The 24,921-nt window shown below is 38.7% G+C and overlaps 2 protein-coding genes across 2 annotated transcripts; both read left to right on the top strand.

Moving 5' to 3' along the window:
* The first annotated feature begins 213 nt into the window (after positions 1 to 213).
* Positions 214 to 11,180, top strand: ntd5 (ntl-dependent gene 5). The gene is made up of 8 exons (XM_051719920.1): positions 214 to 307; positions 2,561 to 2,707; positions 2,849 to 3,040; positions 8,379 to 8,517; positions 8,635 to 8,711; positions 9,446 to 9,625; positions 10,063 to 10,260; positions 10,380 to 11,180. The coding sequence occupies exons 1-8, from the start codon at positions 241 to 243 to the stop codon at positions 10,460 to 10,462; spliced, it is 1,083 nt and encodes a 360-aa protein (XP_051575880.1). The 5' UTR covers positions 214 to 240; the 3' UTR covers positions 10,463 to 11,180.
* Positions 11,181 to 12,117: 937 nt separating this feature from the next.
* On the top strand, positions 12,118 to 19,933 carry LOC127453511 (B-cell lymphoma 6 protein homolog). The gene is made up of 2 exons (XM_051719932.1): positions 12,118 to 12,152; positions 15,011 to 19,933. The coding sequence occupies exon 2, from the start codon at positions 15,172 to 15,174 to the stop codon at positions 17,839 to 17,841; it is 2,670 nt and encodes an 889-aa protein (XP_051575892.1). The 5' UTR covers positions 12,118 to 12,152; positions 15,011 to 15,171; the 3' UTR covers positions 17,842 to 19,933.
* The last annotated feature ends 4,988 nt before the right edge of the window (positions 19,934 to 24,921 follow it).

The following is a 24,921-nucleotide window of genomic DNA, read 5'->3' as shown; positions in this document are numbered from 1 at the left end:
TCAATGGAATTGGGTGAAAGGTCTTTTTTTCTTCTGAATTCTACCTAGAGTTTCAGTTTAACAGACCTAGAGTTCAAAGCACTCAATATGATCCAGATGTGTGTGTTCTTGCATGTACCACATCTCCACTCCTCCCTCACCATCACAACACCCCCTCCTCCAGACTCTCCCCCATCTTTATATCCCCCTCTCTTGTCTCACTGCCTCTTTCATAACCTCTGCAGTGAGTGTCAGGGAAAGATGGAGCGATCTCTACTTCTCTCTCTTCTGTGTGTGTGGGCCCTCAGCAGCCTGTCTACAGCATTAGGTGAGTGGTATGTATCTGTGTTTGCATGTCTGAATGTGTCAGAATGATTGGAAGGATTGTGGGCTGTTCACCAAGTTAAACTGGATTTTTATTTTTAAATTGATTTCATAATGAATGAATGACAGCTGGATTTTTAACCTCTTTTACTACAGAATACTTAAGCGTTGAATTGCTGCCTGAGTATTTATGTTTACCATCATTTTTTTCATTTGTTTAAAATATTCTGCAAATATTGTAAATAGATGCAGGCCTCTATTCCATTCTTTAGAAGATTTTTGTTTGTGATTTTAGTATTCATCTATTAATGTGCATGGAGTGACAAGTTTTTACTACCATCCCCTCCCTTTCACATATATTATTCCAACAAGCTGTTTCTTAGAGTACTGTTTGCTTTTCATGAAATATGGAACACGTATTCTATTTCAGCTAAAAATAATTTCATAAACAAAAATGGACTGAGATGCAGTGATTGGCAACCCCTCAGTGTTTACTGTCATGGATTTTGTTGTTCCTGTATCTTTGTGTATTTGTGTTTTAAAGTAATTACCGTTCAACTTTTACTGTAACATTTGACTCCTAGTCTGTCTTACTATGAGGTTGTAACATTTAAATGTTACATCCTGTTCTTGGATGGGCTACATTTATCACTGTCTGTTTTATATAGATATATTGTGACACCTGGTTCAGCTCAGAGAATAGTTTCTTGGGCAGACTGCCAAACATTTAACAGCCTTCTCAGTAGTTAGTAAGACAGCTGCACACTGTGTGAGTGTGTGTTGTTGCCTGCATGTAGTATGTGTGTCAGCCCACTTGTATGCACTGTAAACAATGGTAACTGGAATTGTTACATTTAAGGCGCATTTAAAGGTGCACTCAGTAATTATTTTATGCATGTCGTCTTGGATTTACACTGACATCTTGGGGGCTGCATGCTGAATCATTCAAACACTATAGTTTTCAGTTGCTATTGTGGAAATTTACTATTTACAGTCACCCAAGATTAATTTCATCCATGAGAAAAAGTGCCAAATAACAGGGTGGTTACTGAGATTAAGCCAGTAGTATTCGGCTAGTCATGTGATTCTTACAGCCACCATGAGGGGACCCTCTCCATGCACAATAAACTGCTTTTATATGGTTACTTATATAACTGGATACTTCATATTATGTGAGTGCTTGTGATTTTATACTTATGTTTCAAAATCACAATTAATTTCTTAGGGAGTAAAACTTTTTAGTGAGGAAAAAATGACTTAAAGTGCACCTTTAAGGAGCTACAGTATTTTTATTTACAGTATTTTTTTTTTTTTTTACCTTATCTGACCCGTTTGAAAATAGTTTTTTTGGTGTAACCTAATAGTATGGTTGATTCAGTCATAGTAAATCATAAATCATACAGCAACATTTAAGTTAAACAAAATTTTTTCAGTGTTTGAAACAACGTCCATTCTTCAAAATGCAGTAACTAAGCCAACATTGAAAAATGGCTTAATTTGTTTGTTTTTTTTGTGGATTACAAAATCATTTTCTCATAATCTGAGCACAGTTGAGCCTAACCTGTCTGACACAGGACAGATCATAGTCTAGAACAGGGGTTTTCAAACTTTTCAATGCCAAGGACCCTCAAATATGATGATCCCCGACCCCCAGATATTCTTTTAATGTATAAAATCACGTTTATACTGTGTGACAAAAATAGAAAATGTTATATTATAAAGACAACATGTTGTTGGTAAAATTGAATAATTGGCTTTTATTATTTGCACTAAACACAAAAGAAATTATTAAAGATTATCAAGAAAATATTTACTCTGTATTGTTGAAAGTGTATCTTTTTACTTCACGATACTACGGTATTATAATATTAGATATATAAACCTGAAGCGAAACATTTTCAATTCAAATGTATTGTACAGCAATTTACACTGTACCATCATAACACAAGTACAATCTATTCTTGAAAGTTTGTAAAGCACATTGCAAGGAAGGTGAGATAAATAACCACTTAGAAATAAGAAATATTTATTTGCACAAAACTATTTGTAGATTTGTTTTAATTTATTACTATTAAAATCTATGGCTGTCAATAGAATAAAATAATTAACATCATGATTTTCGACCAGTCTTTAGATAGCAGAATTAAACTCAGTTTTGACAAAATGTAGTTTTTAGGCAACATTAATCTTCATATTGACTTTTAAGTGTATAGATATATTTGTGTAATGTTTCTCCATATGCTTAACAATCTAGTAGAGGAGGCAACGGAACAATGCCCAGAGAGAATACTGGGTAATGAGAGAAGACGAGTATGCCCCAAAAAGTGCCAGCATGACAAAGAATGTGGCAGTAAGCGTCAGTGTCTCTGTGACGGGCAGTGTGGACTCAGCTGTGTGGCCCCAGGTAAAAGCTAGAAACCACATAATGCATCTGAACACATTCATTATGAAATATGTATGCAAATGATCAGAAACAATGACTGAGGTTATAACAAATCATGCAATGTTCACAGTTTTCATGAATTTTACTCTTATTTGTGTATAGGTCGCATGTGTCCATGGCCTCTCCCACCTGGCAAAAACTTTGATGTAGCACTCCTTTCCCCTTCACCTTCTTTCTCCGCTCTGCTTGAGGTCCGTTGTAAGCCTGGGTATGCCATGCCTAACGGGTTGGATGCTACAATACGCCGTTGCCAAAGTGACCGGCAGTGGAGTGGAGATGAGCCTGTTTGTACAGGTACGAAGGACTAGTCACATTGAAACTTATTTATTATTTAGGACTTTTACTGTTTAACAGGTTATCACAGATAATAGTTAAAATGTCATTTTATTAGGCATAGCTTATAGGTTATTTATACTATTTACATATTATCCAGTAAGTCTTAAATTGCAGTTTATTTGATTTTCATAGAGTGCTGGGTTTCAGAAGATACAACAATATAAAGTTTCTTTAGTAGTTCTTTGTAGCACCTTATATTCAGCAAACCCTCTTCTCACCAAAAGCTACAGTATTTTCATTTTACTGTGGAGGGTTTTTGAGTTGAAGGATTAATATGGCTCTTAGGAGATGAAAAAAGTTATTGGTGTTAGATAATAGGTTCTTCACATTAGTGTATTCATTTTAGGTATCATTAAGATTTTTAGAAGAATATTTTTGTTCTCTAGGTCCATACAATGCAAGTGAATGGATTCCAAAAAGCACATAAAGGCATTATAAAAGTAATCCATATGACTCCAGTGTTTTAACCTGCTTCTGAAATGATATGATTGGTGTGGGTGAGAAACAGATCAAAGTCATTTTTTGCTAGAAATTCTTCTCCCTGCCCAGAAGGGGGTGATATGCATAAAGAATGTGAATCACCAAAAACACAAGAAGAAGAATGTGAAAGTGAAAGTTAAAGTGGAGATTGACTGAGCAGGGAGGAGAATTTATACCAATAAATATTGATCTGTTTCTCACCCATACCTATCATATCACTTCTGAAGACTTAGATTTAACCACTGGAATCTTACAGATTGCTTTTATGCTGACTTATGTGATTTTTTGAGCTTCAAAATGTTGGCACCAATTAACTTGTATTGTATGGACCAAAAGAGCTGAGAAATTCTTCTAAAAATCTTCATTTGAGTTCAGCAGATGAAAGAAAGTCGCACATCTGGGATGGTATGGGGGTGCGTAAATGATGAAATAATTTTGATTTTTGGGTGAACAATTCATTTAAGAATGATGGCATTGCATGCAAACACATTATATGTATATAAATGTTATATAAACTTGTAAAACTGGTATGTGAGATGAAGATATTGGTCTTGTTGGTTCAAATTGCCCTTGTGTTGTTTGTAAACTGACATATTACTGGCAGTATTATGCAATTCAGAGGGAATGCCTTCACAGAAGCAATATACATTATTTACAGATAGTGGTGATATGAAGTGTAATCAGGCAGGATTGCAAGAAGAAAATGAGAAATATGTGTCATTGCCTGTATAGTGTGTTGTAGGTTGCACGAGTATTTTGTGGAACAAAAGCTTAGAGCCAGTGTACCTAGGTCACAGCATGCATAGACCCATGAGAAGCCTGTTTCTAGGCTGAAGTGTTGTTCTAAAGAGAGGAGGCGTTAATCGACAGAGCTCCAGGCTACAGCATTCCCTGTATCACCCCCACTGTAACACATCATGCACACATTTACACACACATTTCCTGGAGTAACAATAAGAGGTATTTCTAGGAATTAGCTGTCAAAAGGTGAGGCGTGGGCGTTTGGGGTCTTAGCAAACTATCCTGTTGCAATACTCTCTACATCTGCAGATCAGTGACTCTCAAAGAATATGTAACAGACAGAGATAGGCATATACAGTAGATACACATGCAAAGTTCAGCAAATTACAAAGCCAAATTAGTGTGCAATGGAATTTGGTGTATGTGAGTTTGCATGTTCACTGTGTGATGTCCTCCCCCCTTTGTGAATCAGTCATCCTCACAAAAAGGGGGAGAGATGTGATACATAACTGCATGAGTCAACTGCTCAAGAGGGAATGTGAGAACAACTTGTTCCAGATGGATTTTTTTTTCAGATAAAACTAAATGAAGCAGCATGCTCTGTCCATCCATCATATGGGTACCTGCTCATTCACACAGTGACCTGTGAATCCATTCGTCATTACATAACACATCCGCATTCACTTGTCCATTCACTCAGTCATGCAGGGAAAAATGAGACTTAAAAGTAGGATACTAAACGGGTTAGCTCACTCAAAAATGTACATTCTGTCATCATTTACTCACCCTCTTGTCATATAACTTTCTTCTGTGGAACACAAAAGGAGATGTCAGGCAGAATGTTAGCCTAAGTCATAATTCACTTTCATTTTATAGAAAAAAAAAATGCAATGAAAGTGAATGGTGACTGAGGCTGTTAGTCCCTAACATTCTCTCTCACATCTTTTTGCTGTTCCACAGAAAAAAGTCATACATGTTTAGAACAACATGAGGGTGAGTAAATTATATATTTAATAAATATCCCTTTTTACTCTGCAAAGTTTAGCTATTCAAAATGGTAATTGGTCAGGTGCTAAGCCATTTGCCATTTGGCCTTATTAGTGCTCACCCCACCTAGTGGGTAAATTCTCCATGGAAGTATCCAAAGGGTCATCCATTTTGATTCCTGTCCTGAGCATGCACTAAGAACCAGTAGGGGGGTCTTTTGGTGTGGCTTGGCAAGACAGGACATGGAGCATGGGATCAGGGCAATGCCAGTGGAAGGTGGAGCCATGAGAGGCTCGAGGGGCGGAGCTTGAGAGACTTGAGGGGTGAAGTCATGGAAGGTGGAGCTGTGAGAGACTTGAAGGGTGACACCAGGGAACTTGGTACCTGGAGAGTAGCCGACGGCTCGAAGGGACATGGTGGAGCCGGAGGTTCAGAGGACCGAGGTAGCGCCGTAGGCTCGAAGTGGAGCTGGGGGATCGGAAGACAGAGGTGAAGCCGGTGGGACTGAGGACCAAGGTGAAGCCGTAGGGAAGGAGGTCCTTGGTTAAGCCACAGGCTTGGAGTGACGAAGCAAAGCTGGAGGATAGGAGAGGCCAGGCGGCGCCAGGTGACCAACTGACCAAGGTGGAGCCGGAGGGACGAGGGACCCCAGAGAAGCCGATTGACTGAAGGACCACGGTGGAGCTGAAGGGACATAGGGCCAAGGTGGGACTGAGGGATCGAAGGACCAAGGTGAAGTCCAGGGATCGGAGGGACTAGGCAGGGTGTAATGTGGCATGGAGCGGGCTGAGGCATGGCTGTGACGTGGCATGGAGCAGGCTGAGGCGTGGCTGTGATGTGGCATGGAGCACGCTGAGGCGTGGCTGTGACGTGGCATGGAGCAGGCTGAGGCGTTGCTGTGACGTGGCATGGAGCAGGCTGAGGCGTTGCTGTGACGTGGCATGGAGCAGGCTGAGGCATTGCTGTGCATGGCATGGAGCAGGCTGAGGCATTGCTGTGACGTGGCATGGAGCAGGCTGAGGCGTTGCTGTGCATGGCATGGAGCAGGCTGAGGCATTGCTGTGATGTGGCATGGAGCAGGCTGAGGCGTTGCTGTGACATGGCATGGAGCAGGCTGAGGCGTTGCTGAGACATGGCATGGAGCAGGCTGAGGCGTTGCTGAGACATGGCATGGAGCAGGCTGAGGCGTTGCTGTGACGTGGCATGGAGCAGACTCAGGCGTGGCTGGGACATGGCATGGAGCAGACTCAGGCGTGGCTGTGACATGGCTAGGAGTTGACTGATTTGTGGCTGTGACATGATGCATGGAGCAGATTCAGGCATGGCTGTGACATGGCTAGGAGTTGACTGATTTGTGGCTGTGACATGATGCATGGAGCAGACTCAGGCGTGGCTGTGACATGGCTAGGAGTTGACTGATTTGTGGCTGTTACATGATGGTGCTAGCTCAGCGACCATGATGAGGGACTCTGGCTCGGCGAACGTGACGAGGGACTCTGGCTCGGCGACCGTGACAAGGGACTCTGGCTCAGCGACCGTGACGAGGGACTCTGGCTCGGCGGCCGTGACGTGGGACTCTGGCTCGACGGCAGCCGTGACGTGGGACTCTGGCTCGGCGGCGGCCGTGACGTGGGACTCTGGTTTGGCGGTGGCCGTGACGTGGGACTCTGGTTTGGCGGTGGCCAAAAACTACAGTGATAGAGATAGATACAAGACAGAACTGATAACAAGGTAACAAGACAATAAACCAATGAAAGCAAGACACATGAACATGGAGGGAAACATGAAATCACATGACTAGGAGACCACATGACATGAAACACATGAACAAACACATTAAACATTACGCCATGCTAGGTGTGTATGACTTTCTTTTTCTGCTGAACACAAACAAAGATTTTTAAGAATATCTCAGCTCTTTATGTCCATTCAATGCAAATGAATGGTGGACAGAACTTTGTAGCTCCAAAAAGCACATAAATGCAGCATCAAAGTAATTCATAAGACTCCAATTGCTTAATCCATATCTTCAGAAGTGATATGATAGGTGTGGATAAAAACAGATCACTATTTAAGTCATTTTTTTTACTATAAATCTCCACTTTCACTTTCACATTCTTCTACTTTTGTTTTTGGCGATTCACATTTTTTGAGCATATTGCAACCTACAGGGCAGGGCGGAGAATTTATAGTAAAAAAAGACTTAAAGGGATAATTCACCCCAAAATTAAAATTCTTTCAAAATGTCCATCCCTACTAGTAGCAGAAATAAATTAAATAGCTAATTTTAGGTGACGCTCAATGCTTACTTGTTAAGGAGAAAATTAGCCAACTCAGCATCCATTTTGAAGGATTTATGGCCTTTAAGCTGTCTCCATCTTCCAAAGGCATCTCCAATATTCATCCTTGTTTTACTACGCCTCTGGTCATGGTGGTTTTTAGAAGGATGGCGAGGATTTTTAGGTTGGGTGGAATCTGTTATCTCTGATCCAGTTCGTTTGCTGGCTTCCATGGCTGCAGCACGCAATGTTGTTTCTGTGCAAACTTGTTCAAATCTGGCAACCAGGCGGTGTCGAAATACTATTGGTAAGTGGGCAGTGGGCGAGATCACACAGGCCAAAACATAAACAGAAATTCCAGCCCTAAATGGAAACTTCAAAGTAGAATATACTGAATGTAGCATTGTTTTTGGAGAAGCCAGTATTTCAACTTAACATGTTTCCTAATTCTCTAATGACATATTATGGTCATTTTATGATTTAGTACAGTAAAAATATTACATATAGCACCTTTAAAGATCACTATTCAAACTGAGATATTCCTCTAAAAATCTTCATTTGTGTTCAGCAGAAGAAAGTAAGTCATACACATCTGGGATTGTATGAGGGTGAGTAAATGATGATAGAATTTTCATTTATGGGTGAACTATCCTTTTAACACCACTTAACCTGAATACTGATTGGGGCACCCCACCCTCCCTGACCCCCCATTTGACATGAAATAGGAAGACTGCACTGTAATCACTAAACAAACATATTTTAAGACAGACTCAGAAGTCAAGACATAAATCAGCTGTTTTTTTCACCAGCTTCCCCAGGTGGAGGTCTTACAGCAGAGCCGATTCTGGTGCCTGAGGTGCCCTGTTCTTTGCCTGATGATGATAATCTGCTCTCTGTGCAGGGCAGCACAGCTGTGGGATCCACCACCCAGTACAAATGTGCATCTGGGTGAGAAAGAGAGATCAAAACAGAACGAATGAAATTGGAAAGTCAGATATAAAAAGAATATATTTTGTCATTATGCTTTATCATGCACTATCCAATACCTTGTCCTCTTTCATACAGATATGTGCTGGTTGGGCATAGCGAGAATATCTGTCATGAGAATCAGACGTGGCAATACCCTCACCCCGTCTGTCGCCGTAAGTAAATTTGAACATATTAGTTCCTCCACCTGGGAAAGACTGAGAAAGAGAGGAAATAGCAGGTGCTTTGCATGCATGATTGCCATGTTTTTGAGACTGATTAAAACTTTTAAAAAGACCTCAGTTTGTATGCTCTTGCACACCATGTTACAAATTATGAGAGAGAGAGATGAGAGAGAGAGAGAGAGAGAGAGAGAGAGAGAGAGAGAGAGAGAAGAGCAATAAAGGCTCTGTGGGTTTGAGTAGGTGGATAGGGCACAAATTGTGTAAATGAATTTGAATATGTATACAGTAGCAGCAGTGGAGCCGATAGTAGGTTTGACTATGTGGGTACAATGCTGCCCTCTGTTGAATCAACATAATTTGCCATCTTCTGACAACAACAGGTTTTCAGATTACATGAAATTGAGGTTTTAAAGTGAAAACTGTATTCTGGAGTGCATTTAAGTGAATACACTTAATACCGAATTTATGTTTCCATATAAGACGGTTTTGATTTGTCTATCTTTTCTTGTCACTACTGAATTCCCATACTTCCGTTTATGTTATTTCATGATTTTGATAACTTGATTATTATTCTACAAGTAAAGTAGTAGTACTAAAGACTAGGTGTGTCCAAACTGGTAGTGTAGGTAGTGACAGGTAGTGTACATTTATTGCTGTACATCTCAGACCTGAAGGCATATGTGTAAAATTCAGACCCGAGTTTAAAATTGTGCACATGTTCTTAGGTGTGTTTTGTCCTCCTCCTAAGGAGGTTGATCATGGTCACCTGGTGGCTGTCCAGAGAGCTGAATATGAGGTGGGAGACACAATCTATTACCTGTGCAAGAAGACCTTCTTGTTGGATGGGCCAAATCAAGTAACTTGTCTACCTAATGGCACATGGAGCGCAGAGCCTGCTTGCCAGGGTAAGGAAAGCATGTGTAGCCAGGTTAAAAGTAGGGGCATAATTAGAGGGAGGGCAGGGTGGGCAGCCTAGGGCCTGAGGTGAGAGGGGTCCTGCAACGGTCGACCCGAGGTGTGATGAAAAATGACCAAGGCCCCCCAAGGATAGGGCCCAACAGTTTCTTTGCACTGGGGTACGCAAGATCCAAGTTACAACACTGCTTAAAATTATGAATGACTTCAGACAGTCCAATAAACAGCACAATACATTAATAAAACAGTCATCATGGCTGTGTTGAATAGGTGCATTGAAAATGTATATTTTAGTGGATATAAGGTTTGGAATATTTGTATTACCAATTGTGAATCTAACCTTTTCTCTGCCTGTTTATTTTTTCCTTTCCCTTTTGTCATGACAAATATCGATTTCCCATCATTTTCTTCATCATTTCCTTTTCAGCCCGTTGCCCAATCCCAGCACAACGCAGCAGAGTGATAGTGGGCGGAGCAAAGCGCTGGCCGTATGATTTGACAGATGGCGTAGTTGCTCATGGAGAGAATGTGACATTTTTCTGTAAACATCCTGACAAACTATGCAGCTTCACTGCCACAGAAGTCTGTGTGGATGGACAGCTCACGCCACCTAGTTGCTACCTTGGTACACAAAACCACACACAACCACATTCATACATAAATAACAGCACTTGACTCTTAAAATGTACAAAAAAAAATCCTGCATCATCTTCATCTCCATTTGTACATCCCTCTTCCCTTTAGACCCCACCTGGCTGCAGTTCAAGCTCTTTCCTCATCGGCTGGTTTCTGAGATTGAGGCATGTGACCCTGCTGACCCTCAGTGAACTTGTCAAATATCACTAGAACTGCAAGAGATTTCAATTTAACCTAAACTCTGATTTCAGACAAGGCATATCGGCACACAAAGCTCTCTCCTCACTTTGACACATCATCACCTGACAGGGTTCTTGATCAACATAAATAATCTTATTAATGTGCCTTATAAACGACTTTTTGACTGGATCCCGGTAGGATCTCACAGTTATGTCTCATTTAACACTGTATTCTATTTTGTTTGTTGCATTGACAAAGTTACCTTAAACAGAGCATGGAGATAGAAAGTTTGCATCATATCTGATGTATGCAAACACCCTCATACTTGTTTGAGATCTTGGTACAAGTTGCCATAAGCTGCTTTCTTTTCTTGTATTTTGTTGTCATTCAAAGTGTAAAACAGTTTTTTAGGTAGCATTTATGTTTATCTTGTTATATATATCTGTAGTTTATTTCTTTGTTACAAAAGTGTTTTCCTGTTTTCTAAAAAGCAGTCCACTTGTTAGACTGTTTTGTAATGGGTTCAGAGCTAAATTATTTTTGACTGGACTGCTTGATTGGAGAGTATAATTGTTCAGAATATTATAGCAGAAAAGCCTTGCAGATAAAGCCTAACTAAATTATTTCTTCCAGAAGGATTCAGTTTTGCATTATACAAACTTCACAATGAATCAACTTTGAATGAAAAAGTGTTTTTCCCTCTTATGCATTTCACAATAAAGACACAGTTATAGCATGTTTTTTTTTTTTTTTTTTTTTATTTATTTATTTTTTTTATCAAGGATGTTAATACAATTATTGCTTAAAACATTATCTGTTAACTTACTGGTTAATCTGTGTAAATGGTTTTATTGACAATTTCAGGTGTAGTGTAATGTAATCTCTTCAGGGTGTTCCCTTGCCTTTGGCCTGTAGCTGGGATAGGCTTCAGAGCCCCTTTGACACAATATTTAAAGGAATAGTTCACCCAAAAATGAAAATTTGCTGATAATTTACTTACCCTCAGGCCAATCAAGATGTATATGACCTTTTTTCTTCAGGAAAGTATCCCAGGTTTTTAGCTTCATCCAATGCAAGTGAATGGACACCAATTTTTTACCCCCCCCCCCCCACACAAACACACAAGATGCCTAAATCCGCCACTGGGTGGAGTAACGGATGGATAGTGTAATGTACCAGTGGTTAGCTTACGTTTCAATTTATTCTTCTATTAAGAACACAGAAGAGGCATAATTAATTGCACTAGTATTAGCGAAAATCTCACGAAGAAATGTCTGAGTCATATTACACCCTAAAATAAAAAAATAAAAAAAGAGGAAATTATAATAATAACAACAATAATAATAAATTAAATGACATTACATTTTCATAGTCCTAGATATTATTATATTTAAAACAAATAAATTATAATATCTATTAACATATTATAAATGTATTATAAATACATACATCATATTTGGCTTCATATAAGCTTTCATATGCCCTACTACCAAATGCATGATGTTAGAGCAAAGATTTTCTAATTGTAAAATACAATTTAAAATTCTAAAATTCCTAACCATGTCCAGCATGTTGCAGAACACTGCAATCCCCCCACCACCCCCACGCTCAACCTCTCCGCCCAGTCATTCATTCATATTTGGTCTTCCGGAAGTATCTCAGGGTCGGGCCAGTCAGTGCTTGTGCGAGCTTACTCGTGGGGTGAGAACAGTTTCATATTCAATATTTCAGTTATAAAGAAGCAATGTGAGCGAATTGCTGTAAGCTTTTGAGAGAGAAATGTGTGTTCTTGTGAGTCGCAGTTAAAGAGCGTTGGTTGTCTTAGAAAGTTTTCAATAAGGTTTACACGGCAGCAGTCTGAGCGCTGTCACCGGTTCGAACCCTCAGTACGCATAAAATGGCTGGTCGCAGGTTCGAGAGAAGTCAGAGCTTTTGACAGTAATATGTGAATAATCCAAGAGTAATTCAAATATCTACGTTATGCATGGATTTATCCCACTGATAAAGACTTCAGTCGTATATTGGCACGGGTTCGACTCGCTGTCTGGACCCCACAAACATCAAAGCGCGGTGTTTGTTTATACCCATATAACACGGGGACATTCGCGTAATGGCGTCGAATGTCCCCGTGTTGATCTCTCACTCTCCCCCACTGCTGCATGACAGAGTGTGCGGACAAAGGCATTGCTGTCAAACCCTGAGCCATGCGCGTTAACAGATGAACGTACTTAATTTGTGATGAAAATCACGGGAAGGAGGAGTGAACCCTCTATCTTGACAGCTCGCCACTCAAACGCACTCAAGCACGTTACTGTATTGCATTACTGCCAATTTCATGGTATTTGAGTACTTCTGCAAATCATACAGAAACATCGAATGTTAAGCCTATTCGTCAGAACTGTTTAAACCAAACCCGTCTGCTTTAACACCTTCATAAACACGGCTGTGCGAGTTGGTATCCTGTCAAACTTTCCGTTTCCAAACAATTGTCCGGCTTGCCTAAAATGTGTGTTATTTTGTAACATTTGAGAACTTCTTTTAAATGCGCTGTTTAGTGTTTATGCAACAAAATATAGCCTACCTCTTTGCAATCATTGTAAGTGTCATTCACTCAAAAAAGAAAGTAGGATCTTGTTGGTTTTCTTTGTTTAATGTTATTATTCATTAATAATATGCTATAGTAAAATAGAATAATGCGTATTATCTTTGTTTATTATTTTATTTTTATCTGATCCAAATGAAATTGCTTCTTGTCTGTACTAATTAGTGTACTAATATAGCAATTTTCATAGTAAACAACTTTTAAATACATATTAATGATCAATACTATATAAAGACATCTATTATAAGAATCAAAAATAATAGAAACATATTTAATAAAAAATAATCATAAAAACCTGTCAAAAAGTTCATTGTACATTTTTATTTTTTTTCTGTATTGCTATACTTGCGGGGGCAGTCATCATTGTGTCAACATCAGATCTTGACACATCTGAATACATTTTTTGGTGGGCAGTAATGTTGAATTAAAATAATATGAAATGGAACCATGTTTAAAAAGAAAAATGATGAATGTCACTTTTGTATTATTATTTATTATAACATTATTAGCCACTGATCCTAATCTAAAAATGAGATCTAGATTTTTATTAAGGCGCCCTCCTCTGTCTGTTCTGTTTAACTGCAGTAGCTACCATGATTCTGGTTAACCATGAAAAGTCACAGATGCTTGCAATGCAAACCCACCCCTGGTAGTTTATTATGAACGATTGCTTACATAAACATTTCTCCCAACCACACCAAAACTCCATCAGCTTTCTTTGTAATTTCCTCATATATGTTTTTATATATATATACTTTATGTTGTTTTCTTTATGTTTTCCATATAAGGGAGACCGGTTGTCAAACAGGGTAGTTGTCACAAATGTTACAAATCAGTAATAAGATTTTGAGTCAAAACTCCAGTTACACAAATGTGCATTTTCTCTAGCAGTGGTATTGTATGGTGGTTTCAAACACCTATAGAAAATGTTGTCACCGCCAATGAACATTTTCACATCATATTTTTATTATAGCTCTTGGGTAAAAAAGCAAACACAGTCAAAACACACTGGCATATTTTATGGTAAGGGTCAGCTATATTAATAAAGCAGATTTTTACAAAAAGGTTTAAATGTGGAAAGGTATTTTTCATGAAGATCAGGGCATGTTGTCACATTTTTATCAGGGCAGGTTGTCACGTGTTTTAAATGTCATAAATTCACTAATTACAATATTTGTTGGCCAAAACTACGTTTTGATATTTTTGCACATTTTTTTTCCTCCATTTTGTTGTCTCACAGATCTTTTCTTTTTTTTGTTCACTTCATAATTCTTTTCATTTTTACATTTAGCTTAAAAGCTAAAGCTTATAATAGGACATTTAATGCAGGAGTAGAATTAAAGTGAGGAATCGATTGTGTTTTGGTGTGTGTGATGGAAAGTTGTTGGGGGAATGTGTCCCCCTAATGTTCAAATGAAACGTATGCCACTGTTTTAATAGCAGCTTCTATTGTGACAACTTACCCCATATATTGCAACAACATACCCCACTACTGTTACAAGATCATGTTCAATGGGCAATATTGGTAAAAAAGGTTCAGGAACGTTATGCAGAGTTCAGTTATGTAGAAACTGACTTTCAAAAATAAATCTACCCTGAGAAATATTCACTTGTGTAAAAAGTGTGACAACAAGCCCCGGTCTTCTCTATTTCACTACTGATAACAATACGACAGGGAGAATGTGAAAACAGCAAATAGTTACATTAAATATTTTATTCAAACAACCTGTGATAAGCATACAAGTTGAGTATTAATTGAGTAAAAAAAATTAGTTGATTTATAAATAATGACAGTGTACTAATGTTTTCTTAATGATTGTTACCTTATACAACACAGCAGTTTATTTATTTCATTTATTAGCTGGAGTTCTGTTGTTTCTATAACAGAATGTATAATGTTTTTTGTCTTTTATTACTTTTTTCTTTTTTTTTTTTTTTTTTTTGATTGACGCCTTAGATGAGTGATGGCAGTGCCAACAACCAGGATGAAAATCAGCAGGAACACCAGATGGGCAAGGAACTGGAAATGGTGCCATTTACATAGATTGTGCAAGATCTTTTGGCCCTGCCAGGCAAAATTTCAGTGTTCTCTCAGGTTATAATAAACAGATTTACTCTATGAGTACTGAAAAATATGATTCCTTCTCTACTGCTGAATGTACAGAGGTTGCTATGCGCAAACAACAAACACTGGACAGGATAGTTGAGGCCATTCCACACATTAAGTGGATTGATCTTACTGCCACCAAAGATTGCCAAATGTCAGTGGGTCAAGAAAGTGAGTTATCAGATGAGGGGCTCTCAGTGGAGACTGAATCTAAAGACAAAGCCCCCCATAATGTGTTTCTTGTTCCACCACAGGATCATACAGGTGTTGTAAAGGATTACAGCAAGCAAAACCCACCAAAATATGTCCTTGATTCAGTCTTAGACCAGACTCCTCTTGAAAATAAGAGAGACATGCAGTTGATACCCAAGATGGAGTCTGATAATGTTGGGACTGAAGGTTGTGAAATAACAACCAAAGCTACAGATATTGCAAACAGCTCAACCAATGATTTACTAGAGATTAAGGCTGAACGACAATCTACTTTTAAAAAAGGTTTCTGTGATAAGCAACTGTCACCTGACAGAGTCAACCATACAGACAAGGAGATGTGGACTGAGAATGAGACACAGGTTGTTAATGTGTCGCATACAAGAGGGAGTCAAAAGTTTGAGACACCTGTGATGGACATAAATGCTACTGATGCAAAGACAGAAAGTTTAGAATATAGTAAAGACTGCATTGCAGACTATAAAACACAAATTTTGTGTCATGAACGAGAGGAGAGATTTGGATGTTTGGATATTGGATGGACTATGGCAATGTCAAGCGCAGGAGATTACTTGGAACAAAATGATGAGGGTGAGGTATTAGATTTAAGCCTACCCAAAAAGAATGAAAGAAATAAGGAGAGGCAGTGTGAATGGATTGTGGATCCCAACTATGAAGGCTCACTTCATATGGAAGTTGATGAAATTGAGGATGAGCCCCAACATGTAGAAGTGGAGCAGGAAGATGATTATGAAAACTGCTGGATTCCATCAATAAGTGAAGCTCATGCATATGTCCCACAGCATTGGGATGGACATCTGCCCTCCCTCTCTTTGGCAACCTCGCCAACTCCCATGTATACCAACATAACCCCTGATCCGATGGATGCACTACTCATAGATGATCAGGGTATTCCTTACACACTCACCCCAGATGGACAGAAAGTTCTGCAAATTGATGATATACAACACACCAAGGGCCTCTCTGAACAAACAGCTCTTAGCCCAAGGCAAGCAGAAGACAAGCCCTCTTCCATTGCTGATGTCCAGGATATTGCAGACTCCAAACAACAGACACAACCAAATCCACTGTGTGCAAACCATAAACCGTCTGTCTTACCTGCTCTGTCTGACTTGACATCAGTTCCCATTCAGATTGTGGCTAATACTACAGGGTCAAACACTCCTATTCTTCTTCTTCCTCCATCTCAGCTTCAATCACTTTCCTCACCAGTCTCTAAGAGTGACCCAGGTGTAATGACCCTTTCTTTACCAGTTCCTCTTAGTCAGAGCACTCAGTCCTCCCCCATGTTCCTTGTTTTGTCATCTCCACAGGTGTCCTCCACTCAGAGCTCATCCTCACCAGGGAAATTATCTCAGATTTCCTCCACTTCCACTGTTGCACTTCCCTTAGCTACTTGTCCACTTGACCTGGGATCTACATTATATTTACCTCCCTCACTTCTCAGTCTTAGCACAGTTTCCTCTGCTGCAACTACAGACATCTCAGGACCAAATAACCCCTCTAATCTTCCTGGTAGCCCTACCTCTTCAACTGCTTCCTCCAGCTCTTCCACTGTGACCTCTACAAGTCCAACCAAGCAATTCAGCAGTGATGCCTACTCTGACCCACCAGTGCCCACTTCCTTTCGGGAGGCTCTTCTCAGATTAGCTGTGTCTGCTGAGAAGAAAAATGAAAACCAGCCTCAAAGCACTGAGACGCATTCAGTCTCTACTCCTTCTTCATGTTCCAAAGCAGCCAAGCCAGATTCCAGGGTCCATGAAATTAAAAACCATCAGACGGAGATAAACTGTGACGAACAGTGTCAAGCCATTGAGAATGCGTCTACCTCAGTGGACCAAACAGGCTCAATAGGAACCATGTCCACCAATGACCTTTCCCACCTTTCTTCCACCTCACCCCTTCGTCCTGCATCACCCGAATTACCCATCAATCACCCAAAGAACCAAGACTCGCAAGCATTAGGTCCACGTCGCATTCTTTACTGTCAGTACTGTCCGCGAGTCTTCTACTACCTTTCAGACCTTGAGCGGCATTCCATCACACACTCTCAAAACAAACCCCATGTATGCCAACTCTGTGGCAAGGCATTCAAAAGATCAAGCCATCTTGAGCGACATAAACACATCCATACAGGTCAGCGAAACTTTGTGTGTCAGCTTTGCCCAAGGCGTTTTCGTGAGTCTGGGGAGCTAATGAGGCACCAGAGAGTACATACGGGTGAGAAACCCTATCAGTGCTTAATATGCCATATGCGTTTTGCAGAGCGCAACACACTGCGACGTCATACAAAGCGCAAACACCAAGGCCAACAGCAGGTGATGGACATGAATGCAAAGACAGAAAGTGGAGAGATTTCCCTCATAAAGGGAGAGCCAGAAGATAACGCAGAGTGGTACAGTTCAACAGTTCCTGAAATGGAGTCCAATAGTGACACGGGGGGAGAATGAACTATAAGGGCATGAGCAAAAACATGTTTAAAGAGTTTCAAGGGAAGCATTGCTGTAAATAAATGTAATTTATTCTGTATTGATATAACAGTTCCTTACTTTACTGTTTTCACTACTCTCATATAGTCGTCTATATTCCAGTTTAATCTTGACACCTTAACTGTTTATGGCTGAACCCGGCAATATCTGCTTTAATAAGCTTCAGATATTTACTAAAACATCTTGAATTACTTTAAATGACCCCAAACAGCTACTTATTTATTGTTCTTTTTTTCAAATAGATTTTTTTGTTAATTTACAGCATCTTTCCAGAAATTGTATTTACTGAATTCAGCACTCAGTTGTTATGAAAACTCGAAAAGACTCATGAAGACTTAGAGGTGGTGTTTTAACCCCTGCTGATTAATTCGGTAATTACCATGTAAATAACAAAACATGCTCAGACTGGACACTTTGGGCTGATCTACAGTTCTGATGCTTAAATCATGAATTTACGTTTGATTAAAAATCTGAATATTTGCACAGTCTGCTTGTCACCCCCCTTCTCTTTTTCAGGGTTCCCCATGCTTAATTAATGGTGTAATTTACTTTGCTTTAGGCTCACTGCAGCATAGATACTGCATCCTATTGAAGTATCCAACTGCTAAAAATATAATTTAATGGCTCTATTTGGTTTGGACAGTTGTTTACAAAAAATACTTTACATTCATAATATATTTAGATCGATTCAGTGTTATTTATTGAGCTCATTTCACAGGAGAATTATCACACATATAGAAACAATTTTTGGATCCTTATTATAATTTTAATATAAAAATAATGAAATCTTTTATGTCTTTTTTTAACAAAATAAGAGTAATCTTGCAGCAATGAGAACTATTTATTTATGGTGGAAATGTTTTATATTGGAAATGGTGTGAAATGTCAAAGAACACTTATATATTGAATATACAATTCAGAAACAAGACCACAGATATTAAACAGACTAATTTCTGTAATCTGTTTTAGAGGATTTTGATAAAACAATTCAAATCCAACTTTTTGCAAGCCATCCAATTTTCAGTTAAAAGGGGTTTTTATTTTCTTGAGTAGTTTGCTGCTCTTAAAGGTTTAGACTAATGTGATAAGTGTAACATTTCATATTCTTGAATAATAATGCATTGATAATGTTCCTGATAACCAACTTCATTTGTAGTATTATATTTAAACTATTGTTTTTTATTTTTACATAACTTTTTGTAACACGTTTATATTAATAACTTTGTAAGTTTTACAGTATGTGACACTTTATGAGTGTACACTGTAAAATCTGTTTAGAAAATATATGGCTTTAAAATGCTCCATATGAATGGTTCATGTAGAAATGATAAATCAGATTTTAAGTTTACATGCATGTATTTACTGCCTCCTTTAACTTTGCAAGCTGTGCTAGACAGGAGTGCCTGTGTATGTGTGAGTGACAGCTCAGATGTGCCTTTGGTCTGTGTTCCATTTGGCAGCATTAAATAGAGTGGCTCCTCCAATCAAGCCGACAGCAGGTGTCTACAGTAAGTGTTGAGTATAATGTGTGTGTGTGTGTAAGAGAGAGAGAGACTAAAAAATGTAGAAAACTTGTGTCTGTAAGACTACATTCTTGGTATAATGCAGATCACATTAATATACTTGCCATTTATGTGATGCACAGTGGACAAATTACATTAATGGTAAGGTCCTGTGCAGCTGTGAAGACACATGCAAAGTTATGCCTCTTATTTACCCACAGCAGTTGAATATAGTATGTTATAGTTGCTACAGATTTGACATTTTAAATTATCTTTTAAGAGTTGTATTTTAAAATTTTGTGTGAATGTACCTTCATTCCATCAGGAACAAGAATGGAATCCTGGACAATCAGGCACCCTTCACATGGAAGGGTAGTAGCTTGGCGGGTGTGTACAGTTTAAAAAGTCAAAACAATGTTTCTAGGCCCAGTTCAGAAAATCTGATTTTCAATGGGTTCCTGTCCCACAGGCAAAAAAGAAGAAAACAAAAAGGAAGAATAATAAAAGAGAAAAGATAAAAAAAATAAATAAATAAATGAATAAATATATACAAAGAACATTAATGTGTGCGTGACTGATTATTCAATAGATGTGTGTATAAGATTATGTTTAAATGTATGCAATGATCTTATTATTACTGAGGAATAGAATTCCAGATTATAATAAAATGGTTAAAAAATGAATATTTACCATAATTATTCTTATAACTTGATACAATACACTTATAATAACATCTTGCAGTTTCTGCATCATTCAAGCACATAATGATATCCAAAGATTGGCAAGGATGTGATGGAATCTTCAAAACCAACTCCTGAGGTCAAAATGTAACCTAGACGTTTTGGTAGTGCAAAGATAAAAGTCACTTTTGTGACATTTTCCTTATGAGACTGCCCTGTGCTAGCAGATGCTGGCAACCACTGTTGAGACTAAGCATATGTGCAAAGAATTTTCGGACATTAAAAATGTGGAGTGGCATCATTTCGATTTGCACAAGGGGACATATGGCTGCTGGATGGTTGGCAAGGAGAGGCCTGCTGTAGTTGGAATTGAGGATGCACTTTATGTTGAACACGGATCGACAGGACCAGACAGTTATTGTAATGTGGTCCGCAGGGGTCATTTAGCACAACATTAAGTGTTTTCACATGCCTGGCGGCAATTACTGTTTGAGCCTCAACTTAAGTTGAGAGATTTGATGAAGAAGATCTTGGCTGAGAGGAAAAGGAGGTCAGTCCGGATTAAGCTGATGTGACAGGAGGACATTATGTTTGATATGTGAGAGAGACATGCAGATATTGTGTATGAGATTTTAGATGCAGTTTAAGGCAGAATGGGTAAGGAGATCTACAGTTAAGTGTTGTTAAGGTAAGAGAGCCGAGAGAAGCCCATATGATTGGATGATAGTTCTGAGTGACCTAGACTAGAGAGATAAAAAGTAAGGGTTCAAGCACAGATTCTTCTGGATCATGTACAAAAGGAGGTAAATACAATAAACCTAGCATGGTTAGGATGCTGTTACATATTTGTGCCACCAGGGGGCAAACTAATTCCAAGTTATGCACAGCCTCATCAAACTTAAAGGGATAGTTCACACAAAAATAAAACTTCTGCCATCATTTACTCACCCTTATGCTGTTCCGTACCTGAATTACCTTTTTCTTGTAACACAAAAGGACATGTTGGGCACAATGTTATATAGACCATTTCAAGGATGTATGTGTGTGACAAATTACTTATGTTCCTCATTTGTAAGTTGTTTTGGATAAAAGCATCTGCTAAATGACAATGTAAAAGTAAATGACTTGTGCAGCTTCATTCATTATAATGGGAGCGTTTTCATCTTTTTAAGAGTGCTACCTCTCAAACTTACAATTAGTTGGCATAAATTTTGTTCACCTGCCAGTGATAAGATGTGTGCTACATTTGCTAGTAATGCACGTATCCAGCCATCTTGCTTCACAGCAGCAGTACATGCGTCCATTTGTGTTTGCTTTTCGGAAATCTAAACACTTTAATTTCCGTTAGATCCAGGCAAGGCATCCAGAGATCATCCAGCCACCGAACAACATTGTCCACATTTTAATAATGGCATTTTATGACAATCGTGTTAACGTCAGTAGCGTTAATCGTGCTAAAGTCACTATGAATGAAGCACATCCCGCTGTTGTTTTAAATGAGTTTGACAACAAGAAATGTCAAACTGGCCTCATAGAATGAATGTGACTCTATATACATTTGTGTAAACTGACTTTTATGTGCTGCTTTCTACATTTCGCTGCAGTTTCCTGGTGAAATGAACACTAGAGGCACTACAACAACTGTGCATTTTATTAATTGTTACACAAATCAAGAGTACAATAGCTGATTATGACTTTATAAACACGTATTTTTCGTGTATTACTCACCCCTGCTATGTTATGATATCAAAACACTTTTACTTTAATGAATGATTTGAAAAGCGATACATTTTAACACTTGTATTACATATACACACTTATTCCAGTATGAATAGTTTGTTTGGTAGCTGACCTGATAGTGTTGGTCTTTGGACTCGTCGAACAGTCGAATCCAGCCAAAGTTGCATGAAAGTGAAAGTGCCATAGAAGCAACACGAAATTGCATGGTTTTAGGTTAGGGAGGTCCGTTTTACTCATTAAAACTCTTTTCAAATTAATTTACTCATTTAAAATTCATCTTAAAGACCTTGTCTGATTAAAACCTAATTTCGCTCGGTTTTGGCACCCCCCACTGGACATTTCACTTGGAAACTGCAGCCAAATGTGTAATGAAGCACGCAATTTCAGTTCTGCAAAAACGTTGCAATGTTCACATAAATTTAATGAGAACAGGCTGGGAAATGTTCAAGGGACAAAGATGTCACTTCCTTAACCAACGAACAGTCCTTGAAATGGTCTGTACCTACAGCCTCAGTCACTTCTTTTGTGTTTCACAGATGAAAGAAATTAAAATGGGTTTGGAACAACATGAGGGTGAGTACATGATGACAGATTTTTTTTTAATTCATTTTTTAGTGAAGTATTCTTTTAAATTGGAATGTACAAGCTTTGCAACATTTAGAGTTGTCTGTTTGCATATGCTCTATTAGACTACATGGAAAGACTGACTACATTTGATCTATTTGACCATATTTAAAAACAAACTGACAATTCTAAAGCTGTACAGAGTTTCAGATTAACATTTTTATTGGTTGCTTCTCAACATGACACATAACAAAGCAAAACATTCATATACAGAGTCAACCATTAAACCCCATTGTTTCCCTTCCCCCCTCCCGATCCCCAACCCCACCCCACCCCAACCCCCAACAAACATCCCTGTGGCCAAAGCCCGAGCACACACTTAGATGAAAAAAAAAAAAAAAAAAAAAAAATAAAATATATATATATATATATATATATATATATATATATATATATATATATATATATATATATATAAATATATATATTAAATTATATATGTATATGTAAAACAGAATTACACAACAGAAGATAATCTAAAAAACAAACTCCAGCCCATAAGCAGAAAAAAAACAAAAAACATGTAGATTCATTCACTTAATTGTCTCGAAGGTGTGTTCCTCCCCAAAACAAGCTCTAACCGCTAGTGGAACCAACAAAAAAAAAAAAAAAAAAAAAAAAATGTTAAGTTCTTTGGGCAGTCAAACTCACTCTAATATCCTGCAAGAAATATTCAACAAAACCAACTCCAGCCAACAGGAGGCATAAGCACCCAAAACGAGCAGATTCATCCACAAACTGTCCCGAAGAAATGATATTACACAAAACAAACTCCAGCTGTTAGGTGGAACCAGCACAAAAAGAAACAAAAAAGGCGCCCACTTTCCTCGAACAGTCAAGTGTATGTTTAATGAGATAGGTCCACTAGGTGGCAACATGAAAATCACCAAATGGCTTACTCACTCCAATGTCTTTATGAAAGACAATGCTTGCTGTGGGCATGTAAATTCTCTACGTCCATCCTTAGTATCTATTCTCAATTTGTCCGCAAACATCAGAGCAAAAGCGACCTTCCGCTGGTGTAAGAGTTTCTTGCATTCCCTGAATTGTTCATGTTTCTCTCTTGTCGAATTCGCAAAGCCTGGGAACAAGAAAATGCCGTGATTCTTCCAAGAAAGCTTTCCTTTGCTCCTCGCCTCGCGTAACACGAGATCTTTATCAGATGATCTCAGAAATTTGGCTAGAATTGATCGGGGCCTGTCTCCTTCAGCTGATCTGCGAGCCAGGACTCTGTGAGCTCACTCGATTTCCAGCTTATGGCCTGTTATGTTGAGCAGACTCGGGAAGAGCCCGTCTAGGAATTTCTCTGCTCAGGAATTCCAACAATTCAGACGTTGTTTCGCCAATTATGATTCTCCAAATCCTCCAGTTTTTGGGTTAGCAGCTAATTCCCTCTCCGATGACTCCAGATAATCGATCCGTTTTTCGACATCCGACAATCTTGTAACCAACTCAGAGAATTTAGTCTCCATGGAAGTAATCGATCGACGTATTACTGCCAAATCCTCCAAGTCTGCAACAAACTTTGTCAGCATTACCGACACATTCATCAATTCACACCGGATTTCTTTCAGTTCACCATCCGAATTGAATCTGGGGCTTCCAGCCTGCCGCTGCGGGGAATCAGCTTGAGCACGTTAGTGTCTTTTAATGTCTCCAGAGCCCGAGGATTTTTTTCTTTTTTACATATTGTCTTCCTAGAACAGTTAAGAATCAGGGTGTATCGAATCTCACCGGGTTATGACACAAATAGCATTAAAACTAGCAAAGTGCGCAGAGCTCCCCGCACGGCACCACGCGACCTCCCGACTGAAGCTGTACAGAGTTTAATATTTTTGCAATGTTCCTTTCAGGGCTCCTGTAAATAATATTTTGTTGACTGAATGATTTGAAACATGGCCTTCCATGATAATAGTTTCGACACAACAATTTCACTCCAGCTCTAACTCTAATATATTTTCAACATATTAATAAATGTTGCCTAGAGAACGGTATGAGATGTAAGTGGAGGTTTCTACTCTCTGTGTACAGATATTTTCATTTTAACATTCTTGCATCTCTCAAAATCAATTAAATACTAGTTTGGCATCATCAGAATAAAATAAAAAAATATTAAAATATAACATTTTAAGTTAAGCTGAGCAATCTTTGCCACAAAATGATACAACCTAATGGAGGTGAGCAGGGAGGGATGTCAAGAATCTAAGATGGACAGTAACAGGTGCCTATCACAGAGGGATTCCTGAAAGGGAGGCTGGGGAGGTTGATGTAAGGCAGGATGATGACATCACTTTTCCCCCAATAGTACACAGTGGCATAAACTGTCACACAGAAACACACAATGGCCTTGTTCAGCAAACATAAGCAGAACAATTTTCTGTGTAAATAGTTAATAAATCTATATGTATGTAAATTGTTGCATTTACTACGATTATGAATGGATTTATGAATGATTTACACAGAAATTCATACTGCTCGTGTTGTGATTGAAGCAG

Source organism: Myxocyprinus asiaticus, chromosome 15, assembly GCF_019703515.2.
Source record: "Myxocyprinus asiaticus isolate MX2 ecotype Aquarium Trade chromosome 15, UBuf_Myxa_2, whole genome shotgun sequence".
In the NCBI taxonomy this organism is placed as follows: Eukaryota; Metazoa; Chordata; class Actinopteri; order Cypriniformes; family Catostomidae; genus Myxocyprinus; species Myxocyprinus asiaticus.
This window is presented reverse-complemented; position numbering and strand designations above follow the sequence as displayed.